At 33.3% G+C, this 24,272-nt stretch overlaps 1 protein-coding gene across 1 annotated transcript; it reads right to left on the bottom strand.

The window, feature by feature from the left end:
• Positions 1-3,880: 3,880 nt before the first annotated feature.
• On the bottom strand, positions 3,881-7,383 carry LOC112491747 (glutamate receptor 2.6-like). The gene is made up of 5 exons (XM_025074164.3): positions 7,028-7,383; positions 5,561-6,882; positions 5,105-5,417; positions 4,520-4,929; positions 3,881-4,399 (listed from the first exon to the last, which is right to left on the bottom strand). The coding sequence occupies exons 1-5, from the start codon at positions 7,299-7,301 to the stop codon at positions 4,121-4,123; spliced, it is 2,598 nt and encodes an 865-aa protein (XP_024929932.3). The 5' UTR covers positions 7,302-7,383; the 3' UTR covers positions 3,881-4,120.
• Between the last annotated feature and the right edge of the window lie 16,889 nt (positions 7,384-24,272).

The following is a 24,272-nucleotide window of genomic DNA, read 5'->3' as shown; positions in this document are numbered from 1 at the left end:
ATATTATATTACCGCGCACTAGGTTTACTACGGTGCCGTGAGATTGGTTTCATCCAACGGTTATCTATTATTACCACGGACTGTGAGGTCGGGTTTATCCGACGGTTTATTATTATTGTCATGGTGTCGTGAGGTTGGTATCATCCAACGGTTTATTATTGCTACGGACCGTGAGGTTGGGTACGTTCCGACGGTTATTTATTATTTCCACGACACCGTTCATATATTGAGGGTCGTAAGGTGGGTGTATCCCATGGTTTGTATATTGGTACATACATTATATATGTTTGTATATATTTTTGATTTACAAATATTGTGGTGATTTCTGCATTTTTATATTTATTTGGTGGAACTGTATTTATTATAGTTTATGCTCAAATGTTTATATATGGATTTGAGACATTTCATAATATTACAATGATCGTTCATTCATACTTTTGAGCATCGATTTTTATGATATTAATTGGGGTACAAGTTTGGGTTTTGTGAAATGATTTTTAAACGGAAAACTTTTCAACGAGTGGAATGAGAGGTCTTGAGAGAAATTTTTTTCAGAAATAAATAATTATTTTTCTATTATACTATGCCACTCACTGAGATTTCTTTATCTCACGTTTTATTGTTTTAAATTCGTTCCCCTAGGCCCAGGCAGCTAGTAGTAGTCTACCTCGTGCATAGCTTATCGATTGTTTCCTTCCACTACAGCAGCCGTATTTATCCTTTCTTCACCTATTGTTATCTTCGGAACTTATTTATTATTTATTGGTACTCATAGACTTTGTTAACACTCTTAGAATGCTCTGATTTTAATTATAGGATTCAGTAGAGACTATGGTACTCATGTGTGTAGTTATGGCCTGTAGTACAGTAGGTCGGTTGTGGACTTATTTATATATGTGTATATATATACTGAGGTATTAATGTTAATGCTGGTGTTTGATTATCTACGTTTTTAAGGTGAGGTTCCATTGAATATTTTCTAGGGATTGTCCAGTGGGACTTCACTAGGCAGGATCACCCGGTAGGTCCTGGGAGGGTTCCCGGGGCGGGTACTGTCACCAACACATGAACCAGTAGTATCCTTGTCTCCCTTGCCATTATCATGTTTAGCTGTTTCAAGATTTCAAATTGACTGGAATTTGGTGAGATGATGCTTCTGTAAGGGACTCTGATGTTGTTCACCTGGAAGGCATCTGTTAAATATGGAATCAAACCATTTCCATATTCTATGTCTTCATAGATTAGAACAACCTCTTTCCATCCATATGCTTCAACAATGGAAGTCAAAACTTTCACTTGTGAGCAATCATCTTGTGCTGTCCGAATGAAAAATGGGTTCTGAGTTGGAGACAGTGAGGGACTAGTAGCTGAAAATGAAATTATGGGAATTTGAGCTCTGTCTCCAAGATCTATCAGAAACTTTGGTTCTGGTGAAGTTTGTGGCCCTATTATAGCCTGCACTTGTTCATAGTTCATCAATTCTAAAGCTGCATGTACAAACCATTAACAAAATTATGCATTCTATATGTTTGAAATAACGCGTGCACACACACACACACACACATATATATATATATATATATACATAAAATAAACTTTCCAAGTGAAATCCAGATTTGATAAAAAGTGTCAAAGTTAATGTATTTGTTACCTGCTGATGCTTCCTCAACAACATCTCCCACAGACTCCTTGACGGAAAGAGCCAGCCTTGTCCTATAATTAGCATTCATGGTATAGAAGTCAGAGAGCGCCATGTATATGTAGCTCTCTGCCATCTTTCCCAAAGGGGAAACCAAGTTAAGAATAACTCCAACTCCTACCTGTTGGGGCTTTGATTCTATGCTTCCATTTTCAACAGCATTTATAGAACACAAGCCTAACCCAAAAAATATGATCACAAACAACATGATGTGAATGTCCATATGTTTTGGAAAGAACCGAATTGGAACAACGAGAATCGAGCAACCAAGATTGCTTGTTGTAAACAAGCTTCTTTTTCTATATATATATATAAATGTTGAGCAATTTTTTTATTTTTTTTATTCAAGAAGTAGACACGGACGCGTTTATGTTGCGTTTCAAGGAAATTAAAGAGTAGGTTTGGGAATCACTTTTATTACTCGTAGACAGATCTTGCCTAGTACGTTCGTTGAATCCGATATTATTAAGATTGCGCATGTATATTATATTCTTTGACAAATATTCTTTCTCTAAAACTAGACAAAACCTAGACACGTTAAGGCTTTTATTTATTTATTTATTTTGATCATTGATGCGTTAAGGCTTTAGCTTGTCTGATATATTTTTCCAATGTGTAGTAACTTTGACGGGGTTATACTTTCCGTTAAAATGAGGTGGTGTTCAGACTCCTGAAATACAGTCTAGAGAACGTGCCCTTCCTTTTTCACTAGACTGACTCGAGGAAGGTCAATCTTTGGACCGACGCGTTGGTGTGGTTTATAAATTTTATTAAAAAATGACTTAAAAATGGATAATAAATATACCTGATGTGATATCGCAAATGGACTTATTTTAGTCTTATATTAAAATATTTCAATAGTCCACTTTGTTAATCTTATTTTCATTTTTATTAATTATTATTTCCCTGGCGCTAATTTAATAGGAAAAATTACTTACAAATCCAAAAGTCGACAAGATGGGCCTAGCAACATGTAAAATACAACATATTAACATGACGTGAACCCGCAATTGGATCTGTAATAATATTATTTGATAAAACCTATTAAGAAAATATATGATAAAGGGTAAAATTCATTAAAATCCATTAGACTCATTAGATACATTAATATATGATTTTTTTAATTATATATTATATAATAATTTTACCCTTTAATTAATTTTATATGAAAATTTAAACAATATGTGGTGTTCTGTATTTAATATTTTTTAATAAATATTTTGAATTTTGAATATTGGTTTGGTTTGTACCTTTTGAATATTAACAATGTATATTCTTTAGCTATTAACAATGTATATTCTTTAGCCATGATGGAAGTTTAATATGAGTTTAATTTGTAATATATTAAATTGATAATTATTAATGGATGTGGAATTTTAGTACGTGAATGATGGTTTTTTTTTTTTTTTAAACAAAGATGTTTTAGCTTATCAACAAACATGTTAATTTAATATTTTTTTCTAAAAAAAGTTTTTATTTTATTATTTTGGCACCTAGTCCAAATTTATCATATATACCTAATCAGTTAATATGTTAAACGATGAATTACATGAAATTTTAATGAATGGAATATAAAAATTTAACTAGTGTTGTTTAAGTATAAAATTTAACACAAATACTTGGTACAACAAAAACTCTGCACCATATGTTGCCAAGCCCAAGAGAAGGACTAGGATAAGGACAAGGACAACGACTTTTAGATAAATAAAAGAGTGTATCTCCAAAAATACCACTCAAATCCTATTTAATGTTATTATGATTATATTATTATTCTATAATAATGCAAATTTAAAGGATTTCATCTTTAATTCATTTGAAAGTATATTATTTTCAATGTTGATTACCTTCGTATAATCATATCTCCTACAGGGGTTCTATGTGAACCTGCCCAGCAGGGCACGCATGTTGAATTACTAAACACACGCACACACTTTTTTTTTTATTATTATTTTTTTTATCTCGCACACAGTATATATGCTAGCTACCATCAAACATATGGCCTGACGGGAAACTAGATTTAATTTTTTCTTCGTAGCCTTAGCAATTATTTTCTGTTCTTGTAAATTCTAATAAATTGATAACTATGTAAGGTAAACTGCAATAACAACTCCATAATTATATATATATATATCAACCTATACATATTATGCCTAAATGGGACATTTGTCCCCGGTCCATGACTATAGTAATTCTTATTTTTGCAATAAGAGCTCTATCCAAATAATATGTCCTGTCTTATTCATCAGCGCCAACACCTATCTTGACAGAAAAAATTGCAATTGTACTTGTCCCCCACATTTTTAACCATGGAATTAGCTTCATGAGCTCTGCTGATATTTGATTCAGCTCTCAAATGGAGAATCCTTGCAATAAGGGAAATGCTTTAGTATTGTAATATAATTCTGGAACAAACAGAGCTTTCTATAGCATCGCTAGTAAACAAGTCCTGATGTACCCATATTTAACCAAAAATATCAAGCAAAGTAAAAAAAAAGTGAGACCCATTATGATGAAAAGGCCGGCAAAACTCAACGCATTAAGACTATGACTATCTGCAGAGGATGTGGAACTCGAGACTTGGCATTTGCTTCGATATGAAAAATACTTTAGTTCCAATTTTTGCATCTTCGTATGATCTTCAGTCTCATTCAGGGTTGCCCTTGACATGTAAGGTACAAGTGGCGACCCTACTGGAAAGGCCTGCAATATTAAGCACAAAAAATTCATAAGATTTCCATGCTGGTGCGGTACAAATTTATTTCTACGCTTTTACACTTTTTGAATGGTGATTTGGTGAGGAGAAAAGAAAAAGAAACTCACAAAGCCCCAGCCATCGGATTTGTAGGTTGGTCCAACGGTTGTGTATCTAGAGCAATACTTAGCAAGGAAGAGCTTAAGGTAGGGAATTTCATCAAACACAGCATCAACTCCACCATTTTTGCTTCCTTTAGACAATGCATGGTGATATTCCTCTGGGGAAGCATAGTGCCTTAGCCTTGATTCCTTGAAGTTCAATTGTCCTATTAAAAGCTCTCTCACGTAAGAATTCTCTAGGTATCCAACATAACAATCATTCATCCTTAGCTCGTTAACATCGACAAATGAAGGCTGCAAACTTTGCACTGTCAACATTGAGGCTAAGCTAGCAGTGTAACTTTGCGTGACAATGAATGCCACAAAAACCCAGATGGTCAACACAAATCTTGACCAGTTGCTCTCCACCCTGTCACCTAACAAACATGATCAAGAAGCAGAAATTGTTAAAATTGGGAATTAAACAATGAGTATATTTATATTCATATTACTTTAGACAGAGCAAATTCAAAACAGAGCACCCTAAGACATATTGACAAACACAGAGCAAACGCAAAGCAAATTGAACAAAATAGGAGCTAGATTTATTACCATGAGCAAACACAGGGGTTAAAAAGGAGAACAAAAAAACTTTGCCAATCTGTTTGTGTCGTGGACCTTTCAAGTCTGTGTTTGTACGATGCTCAAGAATCCACACTATAAACCCTGTAGAGAAGAAGGCTATTGCAAGTGTCAACCAAAGATCCCATCTCAGAGGTTTGAGAAATATCCAAATATCTTTGGTTTTCTCATCTTTAACTTTGACAACCATCCAAACCCCTGATTCAGAATATGGCAATGTAAAATCAACAAAAGTTGTCCTATTTGCAACAATTGTTGTATCTGCCACCACGGCATCATACTTCTGCATATTCACGTAGCCATATAGGACACATAAAAATCATCTCCACAGATTGGAAAAAAAACAAAAACATAACAAACAAAACTAACTACTCTGTGCTGTAATAAAGTAATACTGTAAGTGATGAACATTTTAGACTCATATACCTGAAGCTTAATCTGATAAAGAAGATCATCATAAGTCCCGTTGCTTTGGCCCGAGTCATTTACATATGCAAAAAACTCATGTGGAACATCAAATGGTAATTTTTCCAATGCAGCAGCAAAGATTTCATAGCAGAAACCTGTAATGTTGGTGACCTTAAGAGTTTTATTATCCCATTTTATGTCCAAAAATCCTTTAAAACCTGCAGCAGTTAAAGGGACACCAATCCTCAACTTCTTACCGGACACCGGTATAACCCAACCATTAGGTGGTGCTACTTTTGCATGATAATTTCCAGGCCAAATGACTCTCTCCTTTAGTTCATCAATGGAGCTTGAATTTGCTGCTTTGCCATTTTCCCCTGAATCAATATTTATTCCTTTCTTTGCAGTCCAATATCCAATTACTTCCTCACCTTTTTTCTCTCTCAAATTGATTATTTCGAACTTTTCTACTTCCAACTGTCCTCTAATCAAATGGAATTCTCCACTTAGGCCTTTAAACCTAGTAGACAGCAACTTTTCTAGAAGCTGAGGACCTGATTCCGAGACTCTTAAGCCAAACACTTCTCTGTTTCTGTGACGACTTTGAGCCGAGGCATTTAAGTCCAGATGTGAAACCGATTCCACAGCCTTAGCCAATGCCCAAATGGTATCATATGCCCATAAACCATAAATATTTATCTCTGAAACATTGAATCTGGTTTTGAATTCTTTAAGCTGCTTTGTATTGGGCACATAGGGTCTTAAACCCAAAACACCATGCATAGAATCAGTAACATTCTTCTCAATTGGATCTAACAAAGTTGATAACCCATCAGTGATTATCCAAACATAACCTTCACTCATCATCCCTTCCTGTTTTGCAATTGAAAATACTTTCGAGCCAACAGAAGCAGTCATGTGGACCAATAATACCCTTGTCTCCATTGCTTTAATCTTCGCAAGCTCTTTGGAAATATTCAATTGTGTGGAAGATGGAGAAATGACACTTCTATAAAGAACCCGCGTATCGATTTTCTGTAAGGAGTCTGTTAAATATGGAATGAAACCGTTGCCGAATTCTGTGTCTTCATAGATGACAATAACTTGGCGCCAACGGAATTGTTGAACAATGGACACAAGAGGTTTTATCTGAGAGTTATCATCTTGGCATGTCCGAATGAAAAATGGACTCTGGCTTGGAGAGAAAGAAGGGCTAGAAGCTGAAATTGAAATGATAGGAATTTGAGCTTTTTTTCCAAGATTGATCACGAACTTTGCTTCTGTTGACCATTCTGGCCCTATTATAGCCTGCACTCCATCATTCTTCATCAAATCTAGAGCTGCAAGAATCATACAATCAAAGTTATATGCTCATCCATGAATAGAAAATAACACGAGCTAAATATTGTACCGATTTAGAAAAATTTTCCTAGCAGAGTTTGATAAAATTTTCCCACTCATGTTTGGATGACTAGATTTTGTTACCTGCTGATGCTGCAACAACAGCATCCCTTCCAGAGGTTTTCACCGAAAAAGACAGTCTCGTCTGATAATTTGGATATGTAGCATAGAAATCAGAATGTGCCATGTATATGTAATTTTGTGCCATTTTCCCGACTCCAGAGTCGGGATCAAGAATTACACCAACGCGTACCACTTTCTTTGATCCTACACTACTAGTTCCATTTTCAAAAGCAGCACTGGAACCGTAGCTTGTGATCCCCAATAGTAAGACGATGAACATACAGAGATTGGCCATTTGGAGAAGGACCAAACTAAAGAGAGAAATTGTATGTAGATGGCTATCTAGATTAATTGTTTGTATAAAGTAGTATGTTGGTCGCCATCTAGATTAATTGTTTGCATAAAGTAGTATGTTGGTTTGTTTTATTCATATATTATATATATATATATAAAAACATTGTCTGTCTATATGAGCAGTGACAAATTTGTATATCTATATATATATATATATTGCATCAGCCAGTGGTCAACGTGTACAGTAACTTCAAGGAAGGCTCGCGCCGTGTAGACAAAGGAAAATTGGACTGGATTCTCTTCTTATCCGCTTGTATCGTTTTCTTTCCTTAAAACAGACGTCCAATCATAAAGATTCTTCACGAAGAAATTTAATATCGACAGGTAGATTAATTTATTTCTTCTTTTTTATATTAAATACTTTGTTATTTATTTATTTTTTGGTAAATATTTAACACTTTGTTATATATATAATATACAATTTTTATTTTGTTTTTGGGTAATATATGCATATAGTTTGTTAATGATACATTAATTAAATGGGCGTTAATAAACGCAAGCCAAGTTAAACGTCAGCCCATATAAGAGGATGTCCTTTTTCCATTGGTGTGTACACTTGGACTCTATTTACGTAGAAATGGTATAACGTCAGTCATGGAACAGTGTTTTTTATACGCAGTCTTACGGGTTAATCCTTGGCTTTATTCAAAAACAATAAAAGACAATTGCATACTTTTCTTTTCTTTTTTTTTTTTTGGCCCTTTTTGTTGAGAAGAAAAATAGCCTTACTTGACTTATGAATATATATGCTTATGTATGTGCTTTAATTAATTTGAAGTAGCCCGCCCGGCATAGCTAAATGTTTTTTATATTCACTTGACCAGCTGTCTCTTGTACGGGGCCTTTGGGAATCATATTATGGATTTATTTAATATACATGTTCAATTATACTGTTCCACAAAATTTCTATTTTTTATTTTTTATTTTTTTATATTTTGATTGAAGCATCCATGCATGCATTTAATTAAACTAACTCTAAATAATATGATTTGTAATAACATCCATTATTTCTAGAAGTCGCCAGAAGAAATTAGAATTAATCGAATGTGTATGCTATTTGTTCAAAATACAAAATGACAAATATAATCATAGATTATTCTGCTGACGAATGATGTGAGAACAATTTGTTCAGCTTTAGGAGTACCTGCAACTTGGACTCATTCAAAATAGGGCCCTTTTCATCTTTCATATCCATGGCATGTAGATTGCCCAAGAAAGAAATGGACCAGCACATTCAAGAAGACCCATTATAAAAATGACCCGGCCGCTAGCACAAATCCAGAGATCTTTTAGCTCTAATATTACACATATATTTTATATTTTTAAAAAATTATCATTAATTTTTTTTTATATTTATTAAATTACATCCATTTATTTATTTTTTAAAATTAATTTTAATAGTTAAAAATCATAAAAAGATTGAAATTAACATTTAATAATTGAATATTAAAATAAAAATTTATTTATGGCCTTTAATTATAAAATGCAATTGGTAAAAACTAGCATAATAGAGTCTAAATGATAATTTTCAAAATCATGTGGTCTAATTGTAATTAGAACAAAACCAAAAGGATATAAATGAAATTTTATCCTATTTTTGCCAAAACAGCTCTATCGAAATAATATATTCTGTCTTCTTTATCGGTTTAAACCACCTCTACATCTTGACTGAAAATGTTGCAAGTTGTACTTGTCTCCAACATTTTAAACTATGGAATTAGCAATTCTTGAGCTGTAATAATATTTGATTCAGTTCTCAAAGCGAGATTCTTATAATAAGCGAAATGCTTTAGCATTGTAATATGGTTCTGGGCCAAACAGAGCTTTCTATGGCATTACTAGCAGAGACAAGTCCTGATGTACCCATATTCAACCAAAAATATCAAGCAAAGTAAAAATAAAGTGAGTCCCATTATGATGAAAAGGCCAGCAAAACTTAACGCATTAAGACTATGAGTATCTACAGAGGATGTGGAACTCAAAACTTGGCATTTGGTTCGATATGAAAAATACTTGAGTTCCAATTCTTGCGTCTTCTTATGATCTTCAATACCATGTATATCCCTTTTAAATACTCAAATGGCCTGAGGTCCTCTTCCGTGAATAATAATAAAAATCAATTTTATCTATTTTGACTAAGATAATTATTTTAAAAAATCGCTTGCATAATAAAACAAATTAAATTTATTTTTTTCCTTAGTTAAATTTATTTTTGTAAAAAAGAATTATAATATAGTATGTTACTAAATTAAATGTTGTACAATATTAATACAATATATTACAATACAATTTAATTCAATATAACATAATTAATAAAATACAGTTTTACATACCAATCGTGATCAAAGTTTATCTTCTATTCATAAGTGTATAAAGTATGGATGAAAATTTTATTTCTTACTTTTAGTATCTCAGTTTTTGTTCAACCAATGATATAATTTCATATTATTTAGAAAACATAAATTTTTATTTTTTATTTTATTTTATTTTTTCTTTTTCCCTGTCTTCTTTTCTAGCCTTTTATCTTTTCTTTTTAATAAGGTGACATTTAATCACTGGTTGAAAAGAAAAAGAAATAGGAAAATGTTTTTTTAGTTGCCCCCGCTAATAAAAAATTGCGGCCTTGCTGATGCGCCAAAATATGCTTGTTAAATGAGATACATCATGTTTTTCAAAAAAAAAAAAAAAAAAAAAAATGAGATACATCATGGAGTAGTAAAGTAATTAGAGGCTTTTAATATGCTTCTTCTCAGGTTTTGGCAAAGAAGTAGAAATTCATTGTAAAAATAATTTTAATAATTTCTCAAGGTTCATCGAATAATTGTTTAATTAGCTTCACATGGTGAAAATTGAAGTTAATCAATTAAATTGCACATATCTAAACAAGTTTTTAATTAAGGAATTAACCGCATCCATTCGTAAATACTTAATTAAAGAATATCCACAAGCTAATCAGTCTTATTTTCTTCCTTTTCTTCATATCTCTACTTCTTCGGTGAAAAATGTTGAATCACTTTACTAATTGTGCCTGACGTTACTAAGTATTGAAACTTCGTGATAATCATTTGTGCGTGGATTATAGATGATTGAGTTCTCAAAGGGAGATTAGTCCCTTATTGAAGAAAAGCTTTGCCATTTCAATAATTCTAGACTGGTATATATACTATGCATTTAGGTAAAATGAACCTGATGACCATTGGATGGAATAAACTATTAGAATTTAAAATTTTAAAAATAATTGGATATGAGTTTCATAACATACTAAAATCCTATTTAAAAAAAAATAAATATGTCAAAATGAGTGATTAATAAATATAATTTTAAATCTCAACCATTGATACGATCTAACAGTTAAAAAAAAAAAAAAAACTCAAGTTACTCCTTATGTTAATGACTTTATTTGATCCTGATTATATATATATATATATATATTCTATGGCTCTAGTGATTGGGGTAATCTGGGATTGGTAAATATTGAAACTAAAAACCGAATTTTGGTTTGAAATAATTTTAATTTGGGAGCGGAAACAACTAAACCATGTTTTTTGACAGTATCTAAAAACATTCGGAGATGCTTCTAATGTTGATCAATTGATTGTAAATAAACTAGGACATCATCTATATAAACAATTGTAAAATGATTGTAATAATTAAAGATATGATTCATCATTCTTTGGAATTCACTGAGGGCATTTTTTAGGCCAAAAGGTATGACATTCCATTCATAATGACCAAATGGAGTGACAAAGGCAGTTTTGTATCTATCTTCTTCATTAATTTCTATTTGCCAAAATCCTAACTTCATGTCAAATTTTGAGTAAATAGTAGCTTGATTAAGATGATTGATTAAAACTTTCTTATTTGGAATAGGGTATCTAATCCATTGGAGGCATTTAATTAAGGGTTTATAATTGATTACTAATCGAGGGGATCCACGTTCTAATTCAACATTTTTCTGTACATAGAAGGTTGAACAAGACCAAGGAGATTCACTAGGATGAATTAATTTTACAATATTCCATTAATTCTTGATTCATTTGAATGGCTCTAGGCCTAGTTGGAATATTTCTTTCATCAAAGTCCTTTTCATAAGGAAGTTTAACTATGTATTTTGCCCAATGCCAAAAAGCATTAGGTATTTCAGCACAAATTTCTTTGGTTAATTGGTGTTGAAAATCGGTGATTTTGTTTTGAAGATAAGAGTTACACAATTGATTTTCTATCTGTTTATTTTTAATTTCTTCTTGTAGGAAATGTAAATGTTTAGTTTTATTTTGAAGGCGATTAATTGTTTTTGAGATTGAATCGTCTTTTAATGTTTGAATATTGTGTTATTTCTGGATAAATTCAAATTTAACTTTTTTCTCCTAAAGGGTGGCTGATTGTTCCATCATTTTTTATAGCGAATGGATATAATAAAGAAAAAAATGGAATACCTGAAATTACTTGATATGTCATGTTTTTAACAAGGACAAATGATGTTTTGAAACAAATTTTATTATGACAAATATGTACGTGATTGATTTCATATTATAAATCCATTTTGCCTCCATTAGCATAATTTAATTTTTCTTTGGTTTTAGTATAATATTTACTAAGTATAAGACCTTCTTGAACACAATTTAAATCTGCACCTGAATCTAAAAGTGCAATTGTGGTGAATTGAAAATCTTTAATAATTATTGTAATTTGTATGTGCCATTTTCTAAGTTTGATTTTGTGAATTGAAGCTAAAAAATTTTCATGGGAAGATCCTTCTTCCTGGGCGAGAGTTTCATCTATGAGTTGAGTATATTTATTTTGAGGATTTTCTTGGATAAATTATAATTGGTGTTTGATTAAGTGGTTTTCTAATTTCAATTCTTTAATCTCAGTCTTGATTGTTTTGATTTCCAATTGTAAATCTTGAATAGTTATTTGTTTAGTTTTCGATTTATTAAATGTTTGTAAGGCTTCTGTTAAACAGATTTTTTGAGTACTTTTATTAAGTTGATTGCTTTCTTGGTTATTAGTAATAAGTGAGATTTTTACTCACTTATTTAGCCCTTAATGCTTGATAATTGCTTAAAAACTCAAGGTTTAATTTATTTCTAATGCTTTTGGTTAAAAATCTTGAAGGGAAGCTTTAGATTGGAGAGAATAACATATTATTGAGGAAAATGGCAAGTTTGGAGCAATTTTGGAAAAAAAAAAATGGAAGGGTTCTATGCCACCCTCCACTCTACACCAAGGTCTAGGCCAAACTCCTGCTCCATGCCATGGTCCACTCTAAGATCCACGCCAGAACAGCCCACTTCATGCCAAGTCCACCCTCCACGCCAAACTAGCCTCCACGCCATGGTCCACGTTAAGGTTCACGCCAACCAGCAACCTTTCTTCACAAAGAGACTGGCGTGGAGTGACACCAAAGTGGCGTGTACCCTTAAGCTCCACGCCACATTTTTTACATTTTTAGCAATTTTTTGTTTTTTTGAAGATAAAAATTGGATGATGAGGTGTCAAAAGGAGAAGGGTTTTTGATAAAAAAACAAAGGTGGATCTTCATTCTTGTCTAGGGTAAAAAAGGTCTAATGAAAGGAACAACCACAAGGGGAAAGGAGGTGAAAAAGGGAGGCACAAAGACCCAAATGGATTTTTGGGGAGAGAAGAAGAAGAGCTAGAGAGAGAAAGCTTGGATTGAAAAGGATTGGAGCAGTTCAAGACATTGGAGCACCAAGAATCTTCAATTAAATTAGTTTTTCTTTCTCTTCCATTTTTTATTCTCTATTTTTATTGGGTTCATTGTTAATTTTTTAATATTATGTCTTCCTTTATGGATTTTTCCTTGAATTTTGTTATGGTATTTACAAAGAACATGTGTAGCTAAATTTCTATATAGGATTTTGGTGGAACCTCTACTTGGATGATATTTAATTAATGAGTTGAATTTTATTTTGCTTTTCATCCAATTTTCTTATGTTAATCTTGTATTTATTGTTCAATTTACTCTTGCATTTGGGAATTTGCTTGGGTATTGGGTAGATTCACTATTTTATACTTGGAAAGGTTAAAATTGGTGAATTGGTCACTAGATTAACACAACCTAGGTCCTAATTAATATTGGAAAAATTTAACTAGGATTTGGGTAGCCATAAAAGAGGGGGTTTAAGGCATGAGGACTTAGGAATTTTAGAAAGGAATCTCTAATTTTCATTGAAGACTCATAGATTCTAATTTCACTTTGGAAAAAGGGATTAGATTAAATTGGAATTTCTCTAGGCTAGAAATTGGATGAGGTTTGGTATTCTGTCAACCTAATGAGTTAAATATAGGAAAGGTAGAGGGTACATCAAAATCCTAGGCTTTTAGTTCATTGTAATTCCATTTTAAGTCGTTGAATTTTGTGTTTGTGACTTAATTCATTGTTTAATTTCTTGCTTTACTTTTAATTTCAATTCTCTCACTTTAGTTGAGTGCCTAGATAAAAACAATTAGTCAAAATTTTGGTAATTAGTTAATATTAAAACCAATCCTTTTGGGAACGATACTCTTTCATCATTCTATTACTTGAAATGACCCGTATACTTACGGAAAATTCAACATCAAGTTTTTGGGGCTGTTGCTGGGAATTGAATGTTTTGATATTTTTCTAATATTGAAATTGTATTAATTGTTCTTAATTTAGGCGTTTTATTTATTTTATTTAATTTTGGTTACTTTTGTTTGTGTAGTGTATGCGAAGTACTCGAGGTGTTAAGCTTTTACCTCTTAATCCAAAGATTGAACGTGCTTGTCATGCTAATCAAAAGCTAAGAAGGGAACAAAGGAGTGCTATGGCAAACAACAATGATTCACCTCGACAAAGAGCCATTCGGGATTATTTTCGGCCAATGCCTCAAGAGCATTATTCGGGGATAAGGCATCAACCAATCATTGCAAACAATTTCAAGTTGAAGCCGGCCTTAATCAACATGATCCAACAAAATCAATTTGGTGGTGAGGCAAGTGAAGACCCCAATATTCACTTGATGATGTTCTTACAAGTGCCGGACACCATCAAATTCAATGGAGTTGACGAGGACGCTATTTGGTTATGCTTATTTCCTTTTTCACTCAAAGGAAAGGCTTTGGCATGGTTTCATGCTTTGCAACCTGGAAGTATTTCTACTTGGGAGGAGATTATGGATAGATTCTTGATGAAGTTTTTCCCTCCATCAAAGTCTTCAAAGTTAAGAAGTGAGATTGGTCAATTCCGTCAATTGGACTTTGAGCCGATGAATGAAGTATGGGAAAGGTTAAAAGAGCTTCTAAGAAAGTGCCCTCAACATGGCTATGATGAATGGGTCCTCATTGATTTGTTCTACAATGGTCTCAACGGGCATACCAAAATTGTTGTAGATAGCACCGCTTGTGGATCATTAATGGCAAAGACGATGGATGAGGCATATGCACTACTTGAGGATATGGCTTCTAGTTCTTTTAGCTGGCCTATTGAGAGACAAATGGGAAGGAGGCCTACTGGTGTACATGAAGTCGATGTGCTCACCAATTTGATGGCGAAGGTTGATGTGATTTCACATCAATTAGCTTCATTTGGTACGAATGTTACTTCATCTAGTTCAAGTATGGAGCCAACATCCAGCCTGTCTTTTCCAATGGGTGAGCAATCTTAAGAACAATGCTCCTTTTTGGAACAAAGTCGGAGCTACAACTCTAGGCCTAACAACAATCTTCCAAATTATTACTATCTGGAGTTGAGAAATCATCAAAATTTCTCCTATGCAAATCCAAGGAATGCATTAAATACGCCACCTGGTTTTCAAAAGCCTAAGGAAGATAAACCATCCATGGAAGATTTGATTACTTCAATGAACTCGTTTGTCTTGGAGACAAGAGGAAGGCTTAACAAGGATGAGGTTAGGCTCAATTCTATTGAGACTCATTGTGCTAATATGGGAGCTACTCTGAAGTCACTTGAACATCAAATTGGGCAATTGGCCAATAGAATAGTTATTTCTATTAAAATGGAAATAACTATTTATAAGGATTAATTTCTATCTATATATTTGATAACCATGAAGAATTAATTTTAAAGTTTAGTCTTTATAAATATCAAATTTAATTAAAATAAATTAAAATTAATAAAAATAATTTTTAATTTTAATAAAAAAATAATTTTTATATTTATCCATATATTTTTAAAAACCATGAACCATCTAAACTTAAAGTTTATCAAATCCACAACATACCAGGTGCAAGTGCAATGTCAAAAGCCAATATCATGTTACAGCTGCTTTATTTATTCATTTATTCTGGATACTAAATATATGATAAATTTGTTCAGATTTAGGAATACATATATATTCACTTGACACAGCCATCTTTGGTACGTGGTCTGGGAATATTATTAGTATTTATTTAATACTTGAACTAAAATTTGGCCCCCTCAGAATTTAACATTGATTATTGAATAAATCACACAATTAACTATGCACAGCCATATATGTAACACCCCGTCCCAAAGTACAACGGAAATTTTCCAACTTTGACGGAGGTTGACAGTTGACAGTTGACTTTGACTTTGACCATTGACCGAAAGGTCAAAAGTGACTTTTTGTACCGGTTGGAATTCTAGGTTGAATGAAGTACCATTACGAAGTACATGTTGGCACGAGTTCATAGACTAGTAGCACGTCGAAAACGGAGCTACGGTTTGAAAGTTATGAGTAAAACAAGTTGAGGTCCAAACTGTCCAAGGGGTGCCCAAGTTGACTTTTTATTCATGCAAAGTTCAGCTTTGACTCATGCATGGTTGTGAAGTACTAGTCGATACGAGTCCGTAGACTAGAGGCACGTCCGATTTGGACATGTGGTTTGAAAGTTATGGATCTGTAGAGTTTTTCAAATACTGTGTTATTTTAATATTATTTTTAAACGTGTAACGATGTGCCACGTGTGACTTAATAAATGTGACCATGTGTCACCATGTTGAGATGCCACATGTCAGCCATGTTTAAAACCAAATTATTTTATTATTATTGTTTTATATAATAATATTATTTTTAATATTATTTAATTAATTTTTAATTTATTTCTTTTATTTCTTTTTCTTTTCTTTTTTCTTTTTTTTTCTTTTCCCCACGTGGGAAAACACCTTCTTCTCTTTTCTTTTCCTTTCCTTCCCTTCTTCTTTCCCGAGCTCGTAAAAAAAAAAAACCAGCAAGGACTCTCTCTCTCTCCTTTGACTCTCTCCCCTGCTTTCTTTGACCGACCTTTTGGCCAGATTTCAGTCGCCGGACGGCCACACGTGCCGGCCACCGGTGAAGCCCAGCTCCCCGCAACCCCAACCTCCAATTTTCCCAGCCAGTCGTCGCCGGACGCATCCAGATCGGGCCGGTGAAGTCCGCGGCGGTGGCTTGAAATTTTCTGGCGATTCTCGCCGTTTTCGGCCAACCCAGCTCGATCCATACCTCTATTCCACCATTTTTGACCCCTCTGAGTCCGTTTCCGGGGTCATATTGCTCAAAATCCCCACCGTTTGAGAGATCCCTCAAGTTTAATTTCGGTTGAAACTTTCCAGCCAAATTCCGGCCACCGCCGGTCGAATTGAACTCAATGGAGGTCGGTTATGTGATCCTCATCTCACAAGCTTTCCATAGACATATAATTTTTCAATTTTAGTTAACGTTTGTGTTTGACCCCCCGGGTACCGGGTATTATTTATCCGAATAAAATATAAATATATTTGACTGTGTGTGAATTGTGTTCTAGGAGCACTGGTGAGTCGTGGAATTGATCCCATGGTGGATCATGGTTTAATTGCGTGCTCCAGGTGAGTGACCCACCTTTAAAAATATTTTTGGGGTAATTAATTATATTTATGTGGTGTTAAATTGATATCTGTAATTTGTGCTCATGTGGTGGAATTTAAATATAATCAGGAACAAAATATTATTATATATATATATATATTTACCCATTGATACTAAACGGAATTTTGGATTACTAAGAATTTCCCGATTATTATTTTATCGTGATTTAATTGTATTTATTATACATGAGCAAGTATTTTCAGTAATTCATTTGTGTTTGGATTTTATATTATTTTTGGGCATAATTGGTTTGAATATTTTGTGAAAATATTTGTTTAAATTGGTGGTTTAATTTTCATAATTATACCCGTGGTATATTATTTGTTGAACCGCGTGTTGCGAGAAAAATTGTTTTACTGTTATCGATGTTTTCGTACTGGGTTGCTAAAAGGAAATGTGGGATGGTAAATTTGAAATTGGTATATTTCCCACGGTAAAGTTGGAAAATGGTACGGTTGATTTAATAATTATTTTAGACGCACTCATACAGTATTGGTGTTCTGCTATATGTATATGTGGTTTAGCGCATAGGTATTATGTCTCCCGTGAGTTGCCATTGGACCGTGGGCAGGCAAGTCTTATATATTGCGCATCAGCCGCCCCCCCTCCTTGGCCGGGATGACGGTTTTAGCAGCAGTACTGTCGGGATGCCGAAGTGCCGTTTGCAAGTTTCTCTCTTTAATCTCCCCGCCAGTCGGTGCTCAGGACGCTGGGTATCGGAGGGCATCACTGGAATATGGTGTGGTGCGTCAAGTACAAATTTTTCGGATAGAAATTTCAAACCCCAAAGAGTACAAAATTTATTTATTATAATTTGTTACATTTTATTTATATTTGGGGTATTTATTTATTTATTTATTTGTTGTTTATTAAATTATTTGATCCCTTGGTTTTTGGGAAGTACAAATATCGGGTTTTGTGAAAATGTTTTAAAAGGGGAACATTTCCAACGGAGTGAATAGTGAGAGTTTTGAGAGAAATTATTACCTCAATTGTTTATTTATTTATTTATTTAATTGTTCGGTACTGATTAATTAAATCCCTTTATTTGGTATATTATTAATATTAAAGGTGTACAGTAGATAGGGTCACTCACTGAGATGATTAGCATCTCACTTTTTTAAATTTCGTTCCCCTAGGTTCAGGTTGGGAGACGTTGATCGTCCGGGACGAGCCCGACTTCTCAATTCGTTGCCGAAAGTCCAAGAAGTATTTCTTCCCTTTTTCCTCTCTATCTTGTATTGCTTCCTTATCTGTCATTTTATTAATTCCACACTCAATTGTATAATGCTCTGCATACTGTATTGGACGTGTAGTTATTATTTATGCACGGGATTGCTGTTATTATTTTGAAGTGCTGAAATTTGTGGAATCAATTTGTAGTATTGTGGGAGGAATAAGGGGATGCTTTTAGAAGTGTGTTTTTAGTGCAGGTAATTTTTGGTAAGTCCTACCCTTAGGGGAGGTGCTGCCGGATTTTCCGTTGGAAGATTCGGTGGTATTTCCCTGGGATCAGGGCTTGTCTAGGGTTCCGGGGAGGAGTCTTGGACGGGTCCTGACAATATATGTATTGATCGAAATCTGTATAATGAATATGATTTCCTTCATCTTCTACGTGTACTGCTGCGATCTCTACTTCTAGGGTGAAAGCCTTTGGAGGTATCTGTAAGTTGTCTCCATTATGATTTTGATCAAATCCGTTAGTAACTCTGGACCAATTCTTAGGGAATAATTTGACCAACTATACCAACATGCAAAAACTGAAGAGATTCCGGTGATGATGAAGAGGCCACCAAAACTGTAGACACTGAGACAATGACTATCTGAAGAAAATGTGGAACCTGAATCTTGACAGTTAGTATCATATGCAAAATACTTGTGCTCCATTTGTTGAATTTTGTTATGATTTCGAGTAATGTTTAGGATTGCCCTTGAATTGTAAGAGACTAAAGGGGACCCTATTGGGAAGGCCTGCATTCATAGAAAGTTATAAACAATAAAAATTATAGTTCAAAAGTTTTAGCTGTATATATAGCTAGTAAAATACAAATATGTACTTTTCTTTGTTTGTGTGGATGGGTGAGAGAATTCACTACTGGGAAGGCCTTGAATCAAAAACATAAAAATAAATAAAATAAAATAAGAAATTCAGGTTTATCAGTTCAAATTATTATTGCAAGTAACATAATTAAACACTATTCTTTGTATGTGATAATATATAGAATACAAAGTTGCCCTTGAATTGTGTGCGTGTGTGTGTGTGTAAAATAATATGAATAAGGAAGGATGCATGTAATTTTGGTTCCCCAAAATGAAATGAAGATGTACCGGCTGATGCAAACTAAGAGAAAGATCAAACTCACAAATCCATATCCTGCCGATTTGTAGGTTGGTCCAGTGACCGTGCATCTAGAGCAATACTTAGCGAGTAAGAGCTTGACATTGGGAATTTTATCAAAGATTGCATCAACTCCACTATTTAAGCTTCCTTTGGACATTGCATCATTGTACTCCTCAGGTGAAGTGTAAGGCCTTAGCCTGAACTCCGAGAAGTTCAATTTTCCTATTAAAAAATCTCTTACATAGGAATTCTTTTGGTATCCAACGTAATAGTCGTTCATTTTGAGCTCATTAACATCAACAACCGCTGGTCCCAACTTTTGCACCGTCAACATTGAAGCTAAGCTAGCAGTGTGACTATGCGTAAAGATGAGAACCACAAAAATCCATATGACCAAAAAAAATCTAGACCACTTGCTCTCTACCTTCTCTCCTAAGAAATTATCATGAGAAATGGAAAAATATATGTAAGTATACCTGCTGGTCAAACCATTTGAACGTAATTAATACATCATGTACCTAATTATGTGGAATTCGCTAATGAAAGACAAATGGAAAACCACTACATACATATATCCTAATCAGAAAAAATGCTCAACTTAGATTATAAAAATACGAAAAACAAAACAGGGGAAAAAATAAAATAAAGAGAGGGCGGGGCAGGGCATATGAGTATTCTAGGATGAGGAGAAATTATACGTACCGTGAACAAACACGAGAGTTGAGAAGGAAAACCAACACATGGTGCCTAGCTGACGGTGTGGTGGACCTCTGAATTCTTCGTTGGAACGATGCTCAAAGAACCATACAACAAACCCCGTGATAACGAGAGCCAACCCAATAGTTAACCAAAGATCCCATCTAAGAGGTTTTAGGAAAATCCAAATATTCTCTGTTTCTGCATCTTTTACTTTTACAACCATCAAGATGCCTGATTCTATGTATGGCAATGTAAAATCAACGTATGTGCTCCTATTAGCAGTGATGGTTGTATCTCCTACTACAGCATCAAAATCCTGCATGATTTTTACATGTAAAAATATCGTAAATATCAATTCTTGACATATAATTAATTAATTCGGAAAATATTAATACCTGAAGTTTAATCTGATTAAGTAGCTCAACGTAAGTCCCATTGTTCTGTCTGGAGCTACTCATGAATGGAATCAACTTATGAGGAACTGCAAATGGTAATCTATCTAATGCAGCCATGAATACATCATAGGAGAATCCTGAGAAGGTAGGCTCGTCGGTACGAGGATCCCATTCTATTTTCAAAAAATCCTTAAAACTAACAGATGTAACAGGGACTCCAAATACTCTGTCTTTTGGAAGATGCAGAAACGACACTTCTACAAGCAACCCGTGTTTCAATTTGCTGTAAGGAATCTGTCAAATATGGAATGAAACCGTTGCCGAATTCTGTGTCTTCGTAAATTACAATGACTTGGCGCCAACCGAATTGTTGAACAATGGACACGAGAGGTTTTATCTGAGACTTATCATCTCGGCATGTCCGAATGAAAAATGGGTTCTGGCTTGGAGCTGAAATAGAAATGATAGGAATTTGAGCTTTATTTCCAAGAATGATCATAAACTTGGCACTCCATCATTCTTCATCAAATCTAAAGCTGCAAGAATTATACAAGTCAAGTTCAAATCTCATATATGCAGTTTTGATGCGGGGGCAACACAGTTTACTTTAATTAATTTATTTTAATTTCAACTTTTTTTTTAAAGAAAATTTTCATCTAAAAAAGTATTTGTTGTTAGTGTTTAAGTTTAGAGGTTACTTTTTAAAATAGGAATATTTGTTGTTAGTGTTTAAGTTTAGAGGTTACTTTTTTAAATAGGAAACTAGCAGATTTTTTCCTTTTTGAATTATTATTTAGAGGTTACTTTTTTAAATAGGAAACTAGCAGATTTTTTCCTTTTTGAATTATTATTTTAATTTTTTTTTCTGTTTTTTAGAATTATTTTTCATGTATATTTTAAAGTTTTATTATATTGCATATATATATATATAGAGAGAGAGAGAGAGAGAGTGAGAGAGAGAGCTTTTGGGTTTTCATACTTCTGCGTTGCATCAGTTGAAGTTAAATATGATTATATTTCTATAGTTTCTCTTATATTAGTGTGAAAATCATAAATAATCCAGAATTAGAAATTCAAAACATTAAAAACACCAAAAATTAAAGCGAAAGAGTAAAAATTAATGAAATATTTTTTAATATTCATAAAACCATGATATTTTAAAGCATATAATAAATGCAATTTTGTCATTAATATTTTTAACATTTAACATTAATATTAGATCTCCTATAATAAATTATAATGCCAACACAAAAATTTAGCATTGGTTTTCCAATGATACATGAAAAAAAAAAAAATAGCATTGTTAAATTATAAATATTATTAACTGGTGATCCTCCTACACTATTAGCACTTCCATTTTCATGAACAGCACTGAAACAGTACTTGCTCATCCCAAATACTAAGAAGATGAAGAACACAATTTGGATTTGACTTCCCATAGAAATTAAAATGCAAGGACCAAAAGAGAGAATCGAATCTAGATTGCTAGCTAGCTTCTATATTGATTTGTATATATGTTGTTTGTCTTATGCATATATCGTATCATATATATTATATATATATATATATATATATATATATATATTATTTTAAAAAATTTAGAATAAAAAATAATAATTAATATTATGATTAAATTCCCACATAAAATGTGCTTACCATAAAATCATATTATTGAGAAGGCAAGGAAAGAGAGGAGTTGCTTGTTAAGTCTCGCTAATGTTAAGTTATGCTAATTTATCGGTTTTGTATTGATTTTTTAAATATTAAAAGACCAAGATGTCTTTTGTACTTATAAAATAAAATTAAAACAAAAGGCCAACATGTATTGAAAATAACCAATATCTTCCTAATTTGATGTTTTATGATTTGTCAATGGACAAAACAATTCTAATAGCGTAACAAGATCTTTATTTGTCAATCTGCCTCTTATGAGGTCCAATTTGATAAGTGATTTGGAATTGGAAAACTCGTTTTGAGATGTGAAATTTGAGTTCATGTACACCAATGCCATCATAATAGTATGCACAAATTCAAACTAAACTGCAAGATATCAGTGGTATCATGATATAGTCAAACTTTATATTTATAAAGCTAATTGCACAGTAGGAAGAATAATCAAAGTTTAATTCAGTTTTGAAAAGCTTCCGATCGATCATGCATGCTTGTAAACATCAGGCACATCCATAGATGTGTCTGCTATAATCTATATAATGAATTTCATTTTCTTCACCAACTTTTCCGATCTTCACAGTTTCTTGTTCAAAAGCTGTTGGAGGGCTCTGTAAATGATCACCATTATTCGATGCTTCAGCTCTGGCACTTAAATTATGAGGGAGATCCCTGCGGCAAGACTTTTCCCTTCTAGTAACTACGGACCAAAGGCAAAGTGGGCTATCCGGGTGGATAACATTCATAGCGGACAGCCTCTTACCGCGGAGTTTAATCAAATGTATCAGATATGAAAAAACTGAAGCCATTCCTGTGATGATGAAGAGGCCACTGAAACTGTACACACTGAGACTAGGATAATCATCTGAAGAAAATGTGGAACTAGGATATTCACATTTGATTCCACGTTCAAGATCCTTGGTTTCCAATTCTTGCATCTTATTAGGGTCCTGAGTAATATTTAGGATTGCTTTTGAAATGTAAGAGACAAGAGGAGCCCCTATTGGGAAAGCCTGAAGTATATTCATACATGAAAACAATAAAAATTAGTTCAAAATATTGTAAGCTATAGAGTATATATAGCTAAAAATAGATGTTAATATAGTATATTTAAGTTGTCCCACTTGAGAAAAAATTGTTCGGCGCAAAAACAAACATATAAGAAAATTAATTCTAAAACTCACAAAGCCAAATCCTACTGATTTGTAGGTTGGTCCAACCACTCTGTATTTGGAGCAGTACCTAGAGAGGAAGACCTTCACATAGGGAATTTCTTCAAAGATGGCATCAATCCCACCATTTTTGCTTCCTTTAGACATTGCATCATTGTACTCCTCTGATGATTCATAAGATCTTAGCCTGGACTCTGAAAAGTTCAACTGTTGTGTTAAAAGCTCTTTGACGTACGAGTTCTTTAGGTAACCGACAAAATGATCGTTCCTTCTGAGCTCATCAATATCACTAATTGCTGGTTGCAATTTTTGTACTGTTAACATTGAGGCTAAGCTAGCAGTGTAACTCTGTGTAAAGATAAGTACCACAACTACCCATATCACCACCACAACTCTTGACCATTTGTTCTTTAATTTCTCACCTAGTAGAACAAAATACTTAAATTTTTAGAATTAATGTTATAGTTTGTATTTCAGTAAGGAATAGAAAGAAAATAAATCAAAGAAACATATATAATAATTGAAATGTTTTTGGTTTAAAGGTATTCTCTTCATTTTCCTCTTTTTTTTTTTTCTTTCTTTTTTTTTTTTCTTTTCCAAAAAAGGCACAAGGTATAGCAGATAGGATGAAGAGAATTACTATTAGCAAACACTAGAGTTGAAATGGAGAACCATAAAATGGTGCCAGGAATTTTTTTTTGTGGACTCCTGAACTCTTCATTTGTATGATGTTCAAGAAACCATATGACAATCCCGGTTAAGATGAATGCTACACCAATAGATAAC

Source organism: Ziziphus jujuba, chromosome 1 (assembly GCF_031755915.1).
Source record: "Ziziphus jujuba cultivar Dongzao chromosome 1, ASM3175591v1".
Taxonomy (NCBI): domain Eukaryota; kingdom Viridiplantae; phylum Streptophyta; class Magnoliopsida; order Rosales; family Rhamnaceae; genus Ziziphus; species Ziziphus jujuba.
This window is presented reverse-complemented; position numbering and strand designations above follow the sequence as displayed.